This window comes from Phalaenopsis equestris, unplaced genomic scaffold (genome assembly GCF_001263595.1).
Source record: "Phalaenopsis equestris unplaced genomic scaffold, ASM126359v1 Scaffold000347, whole genome shotgun sequence".
NCBI classification, from domain to species: domain Eukaryota; kingdom Viridiplantae; phylum Streptophyta; class Magnoliopsida; order Asparagales; family Orchidaceae; genus Phalaenopsis; species Phalaenopsis equestris.
The window spans coordinates 1,636,979-1,654,654 of NW_018164789.1; the positions used below are offsets into that span (position 1 = coordinate 1,636,979).

At 35.3% G+C, this 17,676-nt stretch overlaps 2 protein-coding genes across 4 annotated transcripts in view; both read right to left on the reverse strand.

Moving 5' to 3' along the window:
* The window catches only part of LOC110026008 (probable serine/threonine-protein kinase PIX7), a 22,709-nt gene extending 17,602 nt beyond the window's left edge, over positions 1 to 5,107 (reverse strand). Inside the window, 4 exon segments of the mRNA XM_020726748.1 lie at positions 2,985 to 3,120; positions 3,200 to 3,433; positions 3,435 to 3,541; positions 4,580 to 5,107. Of these exon segments, the coding sequence (XP_020582407.1) occupies positions 2,985 to 3,120; positions 3,200 to 3,433; positions 3,435 to 3,541; positions 4,580 to 4,793 (691 nt within the window). The 5' untranslated portion in view covers positions 4,794 to 5,107.
* A 3,195-nt stretch (positions 5,108 to 8,302) lies between these two features.
* LOC110026064 (pentatricopeptide repeat-containing protein At2g20540-like) lies at positions 8,303 to 15,967 on the reverse strand. 3 transcript variants are annotated; one of them, XM_020726844.1, is made up of 3 exons: positions 15,684 to 15,967; positions 15,413 to 15,517; positions 8,303 to 10,112 (listed from the first exon to the last, which is right to left on the reverse strand). In XM_020726844.1, exon 3 carries the CDS (start codon positions 9,989 to 9,991, stop codon positions 8,327 to 8,329), a length of 1,665 nt encoding a protein of 554 aa, XP_020582503.1. In that variant the 5' UTR covers positions 9,992 to 10,112; positions 15,413 to 15,517; positions 15,684 to 15,967; the 3' UTR covers positions 8,303 to 8,326. The 3 variants fall into 3 exon arrangements, with proteins under 3 accessions (XP_020582503.1, XP_020582502.1, XP_020582504.1); XM_020726843.1 differs by lacking the exon at positions 15,413 to 15,517 and having other exon boundaries at positions 15,853 to 15,967; XM_020726845.1 differs by lacking the exon at positions 15,413 to 15,517.
* Positions 15,968 to 17,676: the final 1,709 nt, after the last annotated feature.

A 17,676-nucleotide genomic window follows, 5' to 3' on the forward strand; every position in this document is an offset into this window, starting at 1 on the left:
GTATTCGCGGTATCAGACACGATTATGCAAACTATTGGACGAATGAGATCCATTTGGTCTCATTTTTCAAAAATTAAAACATACTACTTTCAAAACCCAAACTATATATCTTTTATATTTAAATTAAATCTCAAAAATTATTTTCATATATCATATTTTTCAAATAAATCTAATCGAAAAAAAGTTGACCGACATGAACTCAGAGCCTCATCACAATCCATCACTTGAACATATTTTTTAACTTGCATTAAACTTTGAACAAATGTTATAATTTCTCATCTAAAAGATTTACCATATATTTAGGGAGTATCATTTTGCCAAAGTAATCAACTTTAGTATAACACCAAGTTTAAGGGTAGCAACACTACAATCTATACGGATAATAACAGAAAGTCGACTATGTCTAGGCCTATAATTTATGCAAACATAAGTTTTAGGTGTCATCAAATTGATCATTATACAAGGGAGTGACCTGATAGAATCTTGCATATAGATGTGAAAGAATACAATATAATTAATTATTGTGATAATGTTCATAAATTTGATGAAGAAATTAGTGATTTAGAGGATGTTTAAGTGAATAATTCCTTAAATATAATGGAATGCGTCATAGTTCCTGTTAAGGTTGAACATGATTGGAAGGGGACTATAGTTATTTGAATTGTAGGAATCTTATGAACGTTACATCTAAGACTTCTCCAAAGTGCAAGAATTTGAAACTTGGACCACATCCAAAAATTATATAAAATAATTTGTTAGATAATACTAATAAATATGTGCCTCAAAGGTTGGCTAACTTCTAATGCATTAATAGAATCAAATGTGATAAGTTCCCCATAGACTTAGGCCATGTTATTTTGGGTGCTTTGGTTGATAATTTAGATATTATTCATTTTCAAAGGTCTGATGTATATGCTTTCAAGATCAATAGGAAAAGGACAATTTTGAAATCTACAAAGCCTAAGGAAAAATTTAAATAAACATAAAAAATCTAGAGCTATAAAGTTAAAAAGTCCACGTATTTTGAGCAAGCACACAGTTAGAAAAGAGTTAAGGCAGGTGGTGTGATTATGCCTTCATAGTCGTTGAGTTGAATAATGTGATACCTGAAGCTATGATTTTGCCTGATGATATTAATCAAGTGTTAGTTGATATTAAATATATTTGTTTTGATGAACTTGCTAATGAATTATCTTCACTTATGTACATCCAGCATTCTATTGACTTAATTCCTGAATCAGCATTGCATAATTTACCTAAAAATAGCTTAAAATTATCAGACAAGTGGATAGGTTACTCGAGAAAAAATGTATTAGAGAAAGCACGAGTCTTTGCATTTATATTGAGATTTAATATATCTAGTATTATATAAGTGTAAGCATTGTATTGAGTCCAAGGCTTCTTATATATTATTGTGCATGTAATGGGTGTAAATTTATGTATAAAATCGCTTCTATATGTCAAAGATATCGAGGGTCATAGTATGCAAGAAGGTGGAGACAATTAAGACTAGTCAATTGCATAAATTAGCCTGGTCTTGATTCTTTTGGAGCCATAATTTACTAGGAGAGAATTGAAAATTAATATGAAATAAATTCCAACATGAAAGGACAGCCATGGAAGGTTTCATGTTAATCCAACAAAATTGTCACATCAACCCACTCACCACAGTATCAACTCAGTTCACTCTCCTCAAAAGAAGTGACATGCCTCTACATCACCAAGAACCCTCAACCACCTCGTACATTCAAAGAACCATTCCAATTTCTTAGGGATTTGAATTTTTCAATAAAAAGCTTTTAGAGGGGTTCGAAAAAATTCCCTTTTCTTTAACATTTTGTCTGAGACGCTTTGATTAGGTGAGAATAAGAAAAATTTCAAGTTTTTTCTTATGTTAGTTCTTAATAAACTTTAAATCTAATCTAATCCTACATTGAATATATCATACCATGGCCAAAATCCATCTTCTCCTATAAATAAAATTGGAAGATATGCTGAGTCTTCCAAAGTCGGCCTAATCTAAGTTTCCAAAAGACCTAGTACTGGTTTAGCCATCATTTGCACTACTAAAATTCCTTGAAAAATAGCAACAAAACTTAAACTAAAAACAACCCTACACCTCTTTCAACCTTTTTCAACCAACCTACCTAAGAAATTAAAAAAACTTAATCCACGTGTCAAATCAGCTAGACTAAGATTTAGTCTTGCTGTTGCTTATGATTCTAGTACTTAAAACTCTTGAATAATCTCATAAAATAAATATCAATAACTTAAAAATTCCTCCATCTTCTCCAAATGGCTTCAACCCCATCAGCCTACAGGGAATTAGCCGAGACGAGTTCTCATTGGTTTTGCTGACCCTACCTATACCACCTTTCTAAATCTCCTCCAAAATAATGGCTGGGTTGCTAAGGGATATTAGAAGACAAATACCATAAGCATAAGCCTTGAAATAATCTATTTCACGGCTAAATCAACTACTGGTTGAGTTTCATAGTTATGTCAAAAAAAGACAGCATTTCTATAAGTGTGCACTATCATAAGGCTATGATAGCATTCATTTCAAAATCCTATGTTCCATTTATTGGAATAAGTTCTGGTAAATCAAGTAGTGCAAATCAGCCTACAAGTTGTTCCATAAAATGTAGAGGCATTTACCAGAATAACATCAATTCCTATCTATTTACATATCAAACGCCTAAACTTTATTTTGTACGTTTATACCACCAAAATCTTCAAATCACATCAAAAATACCACCATTTTAACTCTTAAAAAGTGAAATGCACCATCTCATGCAAAGGTAAGGCGGCATGTATTTAAAAATCGAAGTTTATGTGTTAGATATATAAATAAATATGAATTGAGTGATATGCATGTAAATCTTCTTAAAATACATTCCATATAGTGCACCAACTATTGTGAACGAAAAAGGGGATGGAATGCAACATAAAAAAATGAACAAAGAAGAGTATGATAAATTTACTTCTGAAAAGATGATTCTCCAAACTTCCTCTAGGCATAAACTCATAAACTAGCAACCTTTGATCATCTTCAATGCAATATCCTATCAACTTCACTAGATTTGGATGAATCAGGTCACCAAGAAAATTAACTTCAGCCTGCGGGAAAAAAAAATCCAAGGTAAGAAAATAAACAAAATATATAAATAAATAAAGTTCAAAGAAGAATTCCCTCTACCAGCCACTCTTTATGCCCTTGAAGTCCATCATGATTAAGGGTCTTGACAGCAACAGTAAGTCCTGAACCAGGTTTCATGGGAGCAGTTCCGTTCTCCTCAACCCATCCCTTGAAAACGCAACCAAAGCCTCCCTCACCAAGAAGACTTTCAGGTCTAAAGTTTCTTGTTGCACATTTGAGCTCATTAAAAGTGAACCTACGGAGCTGAGAAGCAACTCTTAGCTCCTGACAAGCACCTCGGAGTAGATACACAGCTTTCTTCGGTGCAGTAGGTTGTAGAACCGGAGACTACGATCGTCGTTGGTTGATCTCTGCTACCATTCCTTATTGATTTGCTTTCAGCTGAACCATTAAAGGAAGAAAAAAAATAAAGCCAAAAGGGCTTTGTTCCAAAAAAGTATAAGAAATTTCTGGAAATCTTCACCTAAGCCTTACAAAAGGTACTAATTGAGAAAATATTGCCATTTAGTTGGTCTAAATAAGAGATCAGCTTAGACGACAAAAGTTTTATTCAAGAGCAAAGCATCAAATAGTCGCCTGACTCTTTACATGATGTCATTTTAGTACCGGATCTGCATAATGACCACTATTCTCATTCTTAAGAAAATGCAGTAGTCTAAGAAGCCATGGCTTGACATTTGTGAATTTAAGAAAGTACACAGCTATGTTGAAGGTAGGGCTTCAACAGACATAAGAAAATTTCATGCAATTCAACCATCTCTAACCTTGAATTTATCTTATCATATTCGATGTCAAAATCATCAACGTCATTCACCTCATCCCAACTATTTTGGATCAATTATAACCTTGAATTAAACTATACAACATCAATCAGATTTGATCAATAATATTGCCAAGATAAGCAAAAAATTTTAAAAAATAGGGCGATAACAAATGGCTACAATGTTTGCTGTAAAAATCTGTTATTTGAATTATTTTTTTTTTAGTTTTCATCTCCTTAATCTTATATACATAGGAGATCGAAGAAAAGTGTGTAGAGTGTTAGAGAATGCATTTGCATGAAGACTATATAGCTGTTTGTTGCTGAGAAACATAAAAAGGGAGAGATCAAGAGGATGAGAGGCTTCTCTAAGGGGATCCAAATGGAGAATTTTAGTTCTTATTTATATCCCTATAGATATTAATTTACTGCCTATAATTTCTACAAAATATTAGAAAATTTCTATATTCATTAACGTGGAAGATTTCGGGCTTCTATTTATGGTAAAATTATTGTAGTTGAGTCCATAAATACTGGAGGAAAAGATTAACCCAGTTATCGTGGCAGAGATGGAAACAAAATCAATGCATATGAGTTCAAAATAACAAGAGACAAAGATGGCATGGCATTCATAAATGAACAGTTTCCTAGAAAATTACCATTCTTCGTGCGGAGACTGCTAACCGAGCCATCCAATTTCGACCTCGAGCAACAATTTCCCACCAAGTAAAACCTACTCCACCACCCTTCCTTTCTTCCCTCCTTCTCCTCATCCTTCAACGACTTCTTCCTTCTCCACTTCGACTTCGCCGAATTCACTAAACCATCCCCGTGCGCCGAGGTTGGCTCCAATCCCATCTCTTCAGAAGACATACGAGTCTAGAACCTTCATCCTGCACAAAGATCCAGCGATTCCCTCCGCAGAAGAAAGCACAATGAACGCTCGCTTCTGCGTTTAGAAAATGAGGGCGGCGGAGCTTGAAGAAGGGGTTCGGGAATTCCCGGCGAGATACTCCGGAACCCTAAAGTTGAGATGGCCGGAGGAAGTTACTGGACGACGTGAGAGCTCGATGCATAGGGAGGAGGATAGAGCACTCAAAGATGGCAAGAGGGAAGATGAAGACGTCTCTCTTTCGACTGAGGAAAGACCGGTGAGAGAGAGACGACCCGGGTAGTTCGGGTAGCCACGGGCAGCGTATAATAGTAATTGGACTGGCAGGATAAGTTATTATGCGACACTTGTGCATATTAAATTATGCTAAATTAATTGAATAACATAATTATTTTTAAGAGAGAAGATTGATTTTTTTTAATGAAGAAATTTTAAATAATGGAAGAGATTTTAAGAAAATAAGGAGCTTTAATTTATTGGAACAAATATTTACTTAGAAGTCTTTGCAATCAAAGCTCTCTCAACTTTAACCTATTTTTAAATTCCGGTGTTAAACTCAGATTTATTTTTTGTCACACCCAAGAAATAGAATGCACACAAAGAAATATAAATTCTTTGTAAAAATATAGAAAGAACCTCAAATATTACTTAATGGAGGAATGAGAATGAGAAAATCTTTCTCTTTTTATGTACAATGTTTTCTATTTATAGGAGTTGATCACACTCTGAAAAATACAAGTTATAATATTCAAAAATAAAGAACTTCACCAAAAAGCTTAGGCTTGGATAGGACCCTGACAAATTCAGTTCAATCGTTCGTTTCTAACAATAAGCTTGAAAGGACAACACTTTCATGAAGTATCATACCTCTTTAAGCTGCTTGATCACGAGTTTGAGTGTCGATCGGGTGATATCAAGAATAAGTGTGGGCGACTCCTTTGAACTTGTGATTTGTTAGCCGACCCGATAACTGTGGTTTATGTTAATCATCCATATATTGTTCGTAGGGCCAAAACGGGAGAATGAGAAGCAGTTCGGCTAGAATGAATATGGGTGGGCTGATTTGATAGAATAGTTGTGTAAGGGACAAACAAGAGTGAGGGTATAGTTGAGGGAGGGAGATTATGATGTGATTTAGAGAGTGTTTGGGAAAGATCATTCATTGAAAATGACACGACGAGAGATGTAGATTTTATTGGTAGACGGGTCTTGACATTTGTAACATTTTAAAGAAGTGGCGTAGCCGAGAAAAAACACTTTCTTTAGAAAAGGCTTAAAGTTTATTGTTGAGACAGGGCTTGAGCCATTGAAAGCAGTGACAACCATATATTTTGAGGTGTTGGTAGCCTGGTTGTTTGTTAAATAAAATTTCATAGGGTGATTTACATTCATGTTATATTAGCAGTCGCTTGGCCTAGATTAGTCGATCTTGGGTGCCTGCGACCTATCACTCTTCTTTAGCTATTCAGCATCAGATGATGATCCCTTGAAGTCTAACACGTGGGTCGCCTGGAGAGGTTTTTCAGTTGTCCATCTTTATTTAATCAGGTTTGTTACTCTCATCGTCTGACAAGTGCACTTTTTCTCATATGTATTATGAAAGGGACATTATGATCTGACATCATGAAACTATATTTTGATCATTTTAACTCCAAAGTCTATCCTATGTGATGCTAGCTTTAATATTCAAGAGTGTTGCATCAAAATTTGTGTTTGGTCATATGACTTCTTATGATAACATATCTATTTGTTTCCCTACGTTAAGCTTTAAGCTCTTTCTAAGCAAGAAAATCCTAAGAACTGTTGTCATGAGAATGTCGGCGTCTGCTAGAATGAAGCATATATTCAAAGACATCAACATGATAATGTGACCTTTAGGCATGTAACTTTTACTTTTTATATTTATACCCCAAAAAAAATCATATCACATCAAAAATACCATCATTTTAATGTTTGAAAAGTGAAATATACCTTTTCATGCATATGTAAAGTGGTGTATATGAAAAATTGAAGCTTGGGGCTTATATAAGTAAATACATAGGATTTGAGCGGTATGTATGCAAATATTCCCTTTTATTATTGAGGGTTGGCGTTTTACTTGAGCCAATTAGGTTTATTACAAATTAGAAATTATTGGGTTTGATTCTACTGAAAATTCAGTCAAATTAGAACTCAGAGTGGGCAATTGCCTCCCATGAATATATAGATATATATATATTATATATATATATTAATGTTGTTAATGATTTTTATTTGTTTTTATTTCGCAAGATAAATTAAAAAGACAAGTACAAACAAAATGAATTAATTATTTATAAATGCTTATTTTTCTTAAATTATATTTCATAAGAGCAAATTGGATGGGAAATGACAACAGATAGCAACGATTTGGATATTATGCAGTCTAATTGACATATGTGCTGACAAATGCCATGAAATATTTAAAGTAACTACTAATTCATGATAAAAAAATATAAGATACTCAAGCCATTCAATCTTTATTATTTTATTGCAGAAAAAAACAAATAAATAATTATGTAGTATAAATTAATATTCTAAATTCTAATAAATTAAGAAATTAATATAATTATTACATTTTTTAAATCTATTGTTTTTTTTTTTTTTTTTTTTTTTTGCCGCATCACTTGACTATGTGTTGAATTGAAAGCTCTTTTTTTTTAATCTCCATGAAAAAATAAACAAATCTAAAAAAAAGTGAGAATAGACATGATTTCTTAATATAACTTTTTTAGTCTAGTCCCTTCATTTTAATTTAATGGTTTCTCTCAACATTTTTTTATTTTCTATTTTGAATTTATAATAAAATTTATTATAAAAATTGCGAATGTTAGTTTCATTGTTATGTTAAATTTATCACATTATTCAATTTAAAATTAGTTAAGTGCCAAAAATATTTTCCAACTATTTATATAGGGTCATTTTAGTCTCAAAACTTATAAACAAGCCAAAGTACTCTCATACTACCTTAAAAATGCGTTTTTTTATAGTCATTCATGCAGACTATTTCAATTTTAATTTAAAAAGTCTGACAATTATTTTGACACTTCTATAAACTCGAAGACTAACATGATCTCATATAATAAATCTATCTCACATAAAATAGTCAGAGTTTTTTTTGGCACTTCACGCAATTTAAAATAGCACTTATAATATCATGTTGACACTTTAAAGCCTAAGATTTGTCCACTGTAAATAAGACCTTTTTTTTTTATAATACAGATAGAAAGACAATTGGCATATATTAATTGACAACTGAATTCATTTAAATATTTTCTTATTTAATTTGAGAAAGTTAGAATAATATTTTCTTTTCTATTGCATTAATGAACTCTTATATATATTGAGATGTAGCTTTCAAAATTAATATATTAAAATGTGATAGTTATAAGAAACTTAACCTCTAACTTTTCTACACATCAAATATTTCAAAAGATTCTTCACAATTCATTTTACAAACCCAACACTCAAACAAAAAGTATAAGCATATACAGTTTCAATAACACTCCCAATTTAGAAGCATGATTTGTAAAGAAAGTTGTCCCAAAATTGCATACATTTCCTCAAAAAGAAAATCAAGACCCCTCTCCCACATTACAAATTCAAAAACCTCATTGTTCACCTCAATCCAACTACAACCTGCTATTTTAGCCACCCCTTTTTCCCTCATGAAGCACCTCACCTCTCTAACTCCATCCCATAAATGAGCTCCAGCATATATATTTGAAAGAATTACATAATTACCCGAATTTTCTGGCTCAAGTTTGAAGAGCTCCTTTGCTGCAATTCTACCAATCCCAACATTACTTTGACTCCTACAAGCATTAAAAAGAGCCCCCCAAACACCCGCATGTCCTTCAACCTTCACCGTCTTTACAAACTCGTAAGCCTTCTCAATAAGACCCATTCGACCCAACAGATCGACGAAGCTCGCATAGTGATCGGCAGATGGCTCAATGGAATAACTCCTCATGCACTCGAAGTAATGTCGGCTCGACTCAATTAACCCGCATTGGCTACAGGCCGTTAAGATTCCCATAAAAGTAACTGAGTCGGGTTGAAGCCCTGTTTGGATTACCTCTCCAAAGAGTTCCAAGGCCTTTTTGCCAAGTCCATGGTTAGCCAAACCAGTAATCATGGCATTAAATGACACTATGTCTTTCTCAGGCATTTCAACAAACACATTGTGAGCTTCCTGTAGGCTGCCACATTTGGCATACATATTAACAAGAGAATTGTTGACATAAACATTCATTAGGAAGCAAAATTTATGGGAGAAAGCGTGTAATTGACTGCCAAGTCCCAGAGCTCCTAATTGACCACAGGAAGAAAGAATAATGGCCATGGTGACATTATTGGGTTTAATAAAACTCACCTGCATCTCATTAAAGAGTTTCATGGATTGAATCCATTCTCCTCCATGAATATAGCCGACAAGCAAAGAGTTCCAGGAATTGACTTCCTTCACAGGCATCTGATCGAAAACTTCCCTCGCCGGTCGCATGGTTCCGTTCATGGAGTAACCCGATATCAACGTAGCGAATGAGATCGTATCTCTTCGAGTCATCCGATCAAAAATTCGTCTTGCAGATTCAACATCGCCATCCTTGATGTGGCATGCGATCATAACATTACAAGCTGCGACATTTTTAACTTCCAAGCTGTCAAAAAGGCATCTTGCTTCATCTACCAAACTGAATTTAGCATACATGTCGAGCAATGCGGTTTGAACATAAATGGCGGAATTGAATCCAAGTTTAGTAGAATGAGCTTGAATCTGCTTGCCTTCGCTTATGGCTTTCAATGTTGAACAGGCTTTAAGAACAGTGGAGAAAGTGAAGTTGTTTGGATGAGTTCCATGGTTAAGCATCAGACGGAAGATTTCAACGGCCTCTCTTGAAAGCTCGGATTGTTGATGGCTGTAAGAAGAAATCATGGCCGTCCAGAGGTAAACATTTGCGGAGCTCGAAATAGTATCGAAAATGCAGCGAGTGTAGCCGATAAGACCCAAAGTCTGACTACAAAAGGTCAGAAGTTTTACGGCAACAAGATTGTTGGAGCCAAGGCCATGAACGAGAGTATTAGCCTGGATTTGCTTCAATGAATTCAAGGATGAACAGCTATCAATCCTGTTCAGAATGCTATTTAAAATTGCTGGCATCCGTGTGAACAATAACCAATTTACATATATAACCACAGGCTAATACTTTGAATCCACAGAGAATTCTCTCAACAATTGTGATGGGGAAATTCACCAATTTATTTGGAGCTCAAAATTATATCTGCAGAGTGAATAATAAACAAGGTTAGATGTAGCTGATGTGAAATATGAAGGGGCATTTACATACATACCAATTCTTATGTATTTATATATCTAACGCCTAGACATTCATATTTATATGCAAACCACTCAAACTTTCAACATCACATACAAAATATAACCATCACTATCTTCTTAAAAGTGAAATACACATTTTCGTGCATGGCTTTATGCACAAAGTAGCAAGGAGTTGTAAATATAAATATCATACTTTGGGCGTTAGATATGTGAATACATAAGAATTGTAGGGGAAGTATGTAAATTTTGCAAGTATAAATGAAACACAAGAGCACCTCTAACAGTTACCATAACATGCTAATATTTGGTTTTTTCATTTTCACTTGTGAAACTAAAGAAATATGGTCAAAGAATTGGAGATGCAATACTTTCCTAAAATCTTGTATTCACCATCACATCTTTGTCACAACTATTTGGGTCGGCTTTATAATCCTCATTTTTCATTTGTTTATGATAAGTGTAGGCTGAGTCAAACATATTTTTCACAAATCATTTTGCACAACTTTAGTCTATGTAACTTTAGGCCTGACGCTTATATTTCCTAACCCCCTAACAATATTTTGAGTTAATCAAATAATGAGCACATTTCTACTAACTAATATACATGTTCAAATCCTCTATCAAATTTCAATTATCTTATTTTATACTAACTAATATTCAATCATTTTTTCTAATTTAATAATTTATTAATTTATTCTTATTAGTTTTGACATACATACATCTTAGCATTCATTCCTATCACGCTCAACTTAGATATCAATAATGTTTTTATTAGGCAACAATCATATTCATGTAACATCTTCAACCTAATTGCACTTTTATGAATTTTATCTTTCAATCTCTACGATATCATTTTGTCATACAAAATTCCGGTAGCGTTGCCCTAATTTAGCTATACAACCTTAACTCTAGAGGTCACACCCTCATCTATGTCTGCATTCTCTTATATAATAAATCCAAGAAACTCAAATATATCTCAACTAGATATCAACTTATCTTCTAATATTATTAAATTATACTTACTTATTTCATAGAAACTATAACTGAATATTATATATTTAATATTTTTTCAATTAATTAAGTCCTTTATCTTCAAAATATTTCCATCAACATTCTAACTTTTCACTCCACTTCATTGAATAGCTCACAAATTGGAAGCTGTATCATTTACAAAAAATATGCACTAATGCAACTTACTTTGGATATCCTTCATTAGCATCTTCATAACAAAGATAAATAATTGTAATTAGACATTTGTTGACCTCATCTTCGGGTGAGGTCTTCACTTCTCTCCTTAGAGCTTAGGGTCTAGCTTTAGACTTCCCTTGTTTGACCTTGCCAGAGGACTAGTACAAGATTCACACCATTTAGAAAGTTCGAGCCACCTCGTCACTCCTTCGAGTCTTGTATGGGCGGTTCCGAAAACTTGGCATTTTGCTGAGTTGGTTAGAACCGACATATGAAATTCAAATTGAGTTCCTACAATAATAGGAGCAACCCCTAAAGAAACCTCTTGCGATTTGAACCCTCACAACGCCCCATTTGGCGCACTCAATACACCACGCATGATTTTGACTTGAATTGACTTGCCCGTAGGCGAACTCGTCCGGACGACCCTGGATGACAAAACATACCACACAGATGCGTCCGGGACATTGACTTTAGTTAAGATGGACACCCATATTGCTATAGTTTCGCGTGCGAGCAATTAGCACGAAAATTGATGCATGTTTTTTTTCAATTAGCGGGGCGCAGACCCGGGCTCAACCCAGGTTCAACTCGAAGGAGATTTGGGCCGGACCCGGGCTGATTAAACAGTTTTGAATTTTAAATTTTCGAATTAAAATAAGTCATTTAATTTCACCATAATTAAATTCATTTGAAATTTATTACCAGTCAAATAAAACTCCTCTGTCCTATTGAAACTATTTAATTCCCAGCCCAACACACGCTAAATGGCCCTCCCGCTCGCCTCACCCGCTCCTCCTCTGTTCGGCCCCCGCTCCTCTTCTGCGAACAGAAACGTTCGCCTTCCTCCTCTCACTCGACCGAAGAGCTCCTTTCTTCTCGATCCCGCACGCCTGCTCGCCTCTGCGACTCGTCTCTACGAACCGAACTCCCTCTTCATCTCTCGATCTTGAGTCCCTCCTTCCTCGCTCGACCGAAGAGATCCTTTCTTCTCGATCCCGCTCGCCTCACCCACTCTAATAGTTTGGATGAAAACAACTTATATTCTTTAGCTCCAAATAATGCTGTACTTTCCACTTCTTTTGTGCTTGCCCAAGAAAATTGCAATATAACTTGCTCTCTGAATGATTCTTCCATTGATCTTGTGGATGAAAGCCCATCTCAACCTGATTTTTCTCAAACTGCACAAGCTGATAATGGTAGTCCAAACCATAAGTGACTGGGAGAACTTAATTTATGATAATACTGATGATTTCTTTGTTTTTAAGCCTGCAACTGGTTCAGAACCTAGCAATTCTGATTACAAGAACCGGAGCAGTTTTGGTACCTTTTTAGGATGGTTTTGTCGCTGTTTTGGGACTGGTTTAGATTAGTTTTGCTGCAGTTTTTATACCTTTTAAAAGAGGTTTGGTCACTGTTTTAGGACTGTTTTGGGGTGAGCTTGCTACAGTTTTGGAGTCTTTAAATGCACCTGTCATGGGTTGTGTTCGGACTGTTTTGGGGTGAGCTTGCTACAGTTTTGGAGCCTTTAAAATGCACCTTGTTTGGAGATGTTTTGGGACTGGTTTCGCTGCAGTTTTGATACCTTTTTAGGAGGGGTTTGTCACTGTTTTAGGACTATTTTGGGGTGAGCTTGTTACAGTTTTGGAGCCTTTAAAACGCACCTAGTTTGGAGATGTTTTGGGACTAATTTCGCTGCAATTTTAGTACCTTTTTAGGAGTGTTTTGTCATTATTTTATGCTGTTTTGGGCTGATTTTGCTACAGTCTTGGAGCCTTTAAATGCACCTTATCTTGGGTTGTGTTGGGGCTGTGAGAACTTGCTAGTTGCTGCCCGGAGCCGTATGAGATAACTTGTTAGTTGTTGCCCAGAGTCGTAGGAGTTTGTAGAATCACCGTACAAGCTTGTTAGTTGTTGCCCGGAGCCGTAAGAGATCGTAGGATCGCAGTGTAGGCTTGCTAGATGCTGCCCAAAGTCGTAGGAAGCCTTAGGATCACCGTTGGGAGTTCCTAGCTGTTGTCCGGAGTTGTAGGAAGCTTTAGGATCACTTGTTTGAAGTTTTTGGCTGCTGTCACCACTTGTTCTGTTGCTTTTTATACTAAAATTCATATTTTCTTCTTTTTTCTGCACTTTATTTAAATTCACTGCAAATTATATTATGTTTTGTGAGTTAAACACACAGTAAAGACAACAGCAACAGATACGTCAGGTACGTAAGTACATTTTATTTATTGTTATTTTATCACTACAGTTTACACTTGTATTAACATATCATGCAGGCCTGGTTGCGATTTCATTTTAAAAAAATAATTTTCAAAAAATTAAACAACATTTTCAAAGCAAAACAAAAAAACATAACACGTCTTTTTGAATTTACGGGAGTCCCTCGGATGAGGTAACCATGGTTGCTAACGAGAACTCCCCAGTTTAAATGAGCTTAACAACTCGTTTAAACTAAGTATATTCAATAGAAAATAATTGTACCGGAATGAGGGAACCATGTGATTCTAACCGGTGTGGCTTTAATCAACTTTAACCCCCTCATAATGCTTGAATGACAACAAAACCAAAATTTTAAAACACACCTGGTAAAATCTTTTGAACCTTAGACTTTAAGACAGCTACTTCGACGAGGAGCTTCAAGTCAGCTTTGTGGGCAACATGGCAAAAAGTTTGGATTGAGCAACAAAATGATCTTCAATAATCTCTCTCTCCTTGTTCTAAATAACAACTCATAGGACTTCGAGGTAGCTCGCCCAGCGCGACGTAAGTCCTCACACCCTCTTTAACCTAGCTCGTCTTATTTTCCGAGGTTGTCGTGTGACAGGACATAAACCATCTTATCTCTGCGGGCTGTTTGCATAATCGGATATTATGCAAATGTAAGTCACAAATAATAAAATTGGCATGATTAAACACCTAAATAACATTGTTTTCAAAACTCAGCCACACATTAGGATAGTTTGGAAAGTTACTGAAGTTTCTCTTCAGGATCTGTGACATTCCCTACCTTTTCCTTATTTTGGACTATTTAAAATAATTGTCACTTACTTTTCCACGTCCTACCGTGAAAATCCAAACCTTAAAATCTTGATTATCAAGAGTTTTTTCAAGTGACCTCAGTTATTTAAGATGTAATTAATTAAAGGGGTTTGTCTTTATAAAGAACTTAGAACCCACGTAAAATAAACTATATTTAATTTTTGTATTAGATAGGGAAACTTGTCGGTTCCACATAAAATGTTCACAGACCAAACAGATGTCACAAATCTCTTAGTTTGCAGAATTGAGTCTATCGTCGGGATGTACACTCGTCTTTCAAAAATGTGTAGTATTCATGGTATAGGGCACGATTATGCAAACTATTAGACGAATGAGATTTATTTGGTCTCATTTTTTTCAAAATTAAAATACGCTACTTTTAAAACCCAAAATATATATCTCTTATATTAAATTAAATTTTCAAAAAATATTTTCTATTTTCAAAATCAAAAGAAAAGTTGACCGATAATATTCTAATGTAATTTGAAACTCTTATGGCACTCCATACTCATTCCTAATATGTGTTAATGTTCCATCCTTCATATCTTTAAAAACATTAACATAAATTTGATCATATTTTTTCCTTAGTTAACTACAAATTAATTCTTGTAGTATTCAAATATATGCTTGTTCAAAACAAAAAAAAGGAAGATTTACATACATCCCACTCAATTTTTATGTATTTACATATCTAATACCTAAATTTCAACTTTTACATACATAACCACCTTACCTAAACAATAAAAGGTGTACTGCACTTCTTAAAAGTTAAAATGGTGGTATCTTTGATGTGATAGGAAAGATTTGAGTGGTATAAATTTAAAAAACAGTGCTTAGATATTAGATATGTAAATGCATAAGAGTTGATCGTTAAGTATGTAAATTCCCACCCAAAAAAAGCACATGAAGATCATATCTTCGCTTCTTACACTTCCACACCAACTATATTAATAAAAATTAATTTTCAAAGTAGATCTTACATATAAGAAACCAAATTAAGTGTTCCCCTCCTACCTGGCCAACAATCTCAATTATGGCTCAGCCTGTTTTCCACTGAACAAATTTGGATGCAACACTATTGATCGAAATATCAATATTCTTCACACTACTAATATAACCCTATACCATAAGAAACCAACGTTTGAAAGTAATTAGAAAAAAAAAAACAAAAAACAGAAAATTGTAGCAAGAATTAACCTTTCTTCTGCTTCAACCTAATGATTAAATCAAAATCCAAATTTACACAAAGCGTAGAAGCAAAGCTAAAAGGAAATTTGTTTTTAACCTATTGCAGTGCCAATTGTACAGAGCCTGGAATCCTCTGCAGCCATTTCTCCCCAAACACACTCTTATTCCCACCATTTCGAGACTCACGCGACAAATTATTTTATTTCGCGAGAAAACCTCGATCAAATAGTTCAAGAAAGGAAGAGTGAGGATAGTTCGTCATTTACCAGTTCGCAAAGCCTCGCCGCCTTCCAATCTTCAGTGCTTGGGGAGAAAAGTCGCAGGGATTTAAGCTGCCTGGCTGGAGCAGGTACCTCGTCGTTTTGAAGTAGAAGATCTAATGTGCTGTTTTGACCCTTTAGGGCTGAAAATGCCTCTTTTTATTAACAAGATTTACATGGTATACCACTCGTTCTTAGATATTTACATATCTAACACCTAGAATTTAACTTTTATATATATGCCAACCCTAACCCTATGTGATATGAAAAATTTGGATGGTGTAAATGTTTACAGCAGAGTTTAGGTGTGATGTGTGCCGAAATAATCGCCACGGTTGAGTAATAATTTAATCATTTTGGATGAAAATCAAACACATACACGTGTAATTAAATTGAAAGGTAGAATTATCATAATTTTTTTACGTGAAAAAATCCTCAAAAGAGAAAAACCCTACGAGCCCTAGCCCAATTGAAATAATTCACTATGTAATGTTAATGACACGGGGCCAATTAGGGGTGTAAGTGAGTCAAGTCGACGCTTGAGCTTGTTCAAATTCGACTTATTAAGTAGCTCATGAACTAAGCTCGACGAGCTAACAAGCCAAGCTCATGCTAGCCCCGACTCGACTCATTAGCTCGAGAACCGACCAGTTTAAAAATAATATTAATATAAAATATGCTCAAGATATATTAAATTTGAATAATTTATCTTTACATTAAGCCGGACCAAAAAAAATACAAGTCATTCTTCAAATGCCTCCGCCAAGAAACTTGAAAGGAATGTAGGTTCACATAGAACTTATGGCAGGTCTTTGTCGATTCATATCCAAATATGGAGACCATTGTTTCATATTCTTCAAGAGCATTAGAAGTGCTAATCAATTTGTATGGACCAATGAATGTGAACAAGTTTTCACATAGCTCAAAGAATTGCTAGCATCTCTACCTCTACTTATGTTCGAATCCTGAAGGAGAATTATACTTCTATTTGGGAGTACGCAAGGTGGCTATTATCTCAGTATTCGTCAGGGAAGAGAACAAATGACAATTCTCTATTTACTACGTCAGTAAAATAAGAAGTGATATGCTTAGAGTTAGCAGTCTTGTTTTGATATCTGAATTCAGGCTTTAATCTTGACATTTTCCCTTCGAGGGATGTATTCAACATTGAGGTAGTATTCCGGCATTCCCTCGTCCGAAGTGGTAATCTTCTTCACGAATCCAGATGGGGCTTCAGCTGTAGCTCAACCCAGCTGAAATATTTATATTCTCGTCTATCCTCCCTGTTGTTGTCAACCACTTCTCAACCCTACAGACCCCACCAATCTCCCTGCACTCCTAAAGATCGTCGTCGCCCCCTGGTCTTTCAGCAGGTTGTCGCGACCCTTCAGCCACTAGCAGGTTGTCAGGTCCTGCTCTTCCAGCAGACCGCCACAGCCTTTAGTCACCAGCAGACCTGCTCTTCCAGCAGGCCGCAACAACCACGACAGCAAACAACATGCCAACTAACTCTCCCTACAGTTTCCCTGCAGGCCAAAACCACCGATGCCCTTGATAGAGTCACTCCAAAACAGACCAACGAACTATCCCTGCAGCTTCCCTGAAGGTCACAAACACCGCTACCCTTTAAGCTTTCTACAACAAAAGTTCGACGCCCCTACCCTCGTTGATTTGTTGCCCATCTTTTCCACAAAAGCGATACACCTCTCCGGCCTTCACCGCAACCGTTTGCCTTGCACCACCGCCCAGGCTCCTTCCTCATCAAGCTTGTTGTGTCTTCTTTTGTTGAGTCTTTATTTGCAATTCCTTTTCTATACTTTTATTTTGTAT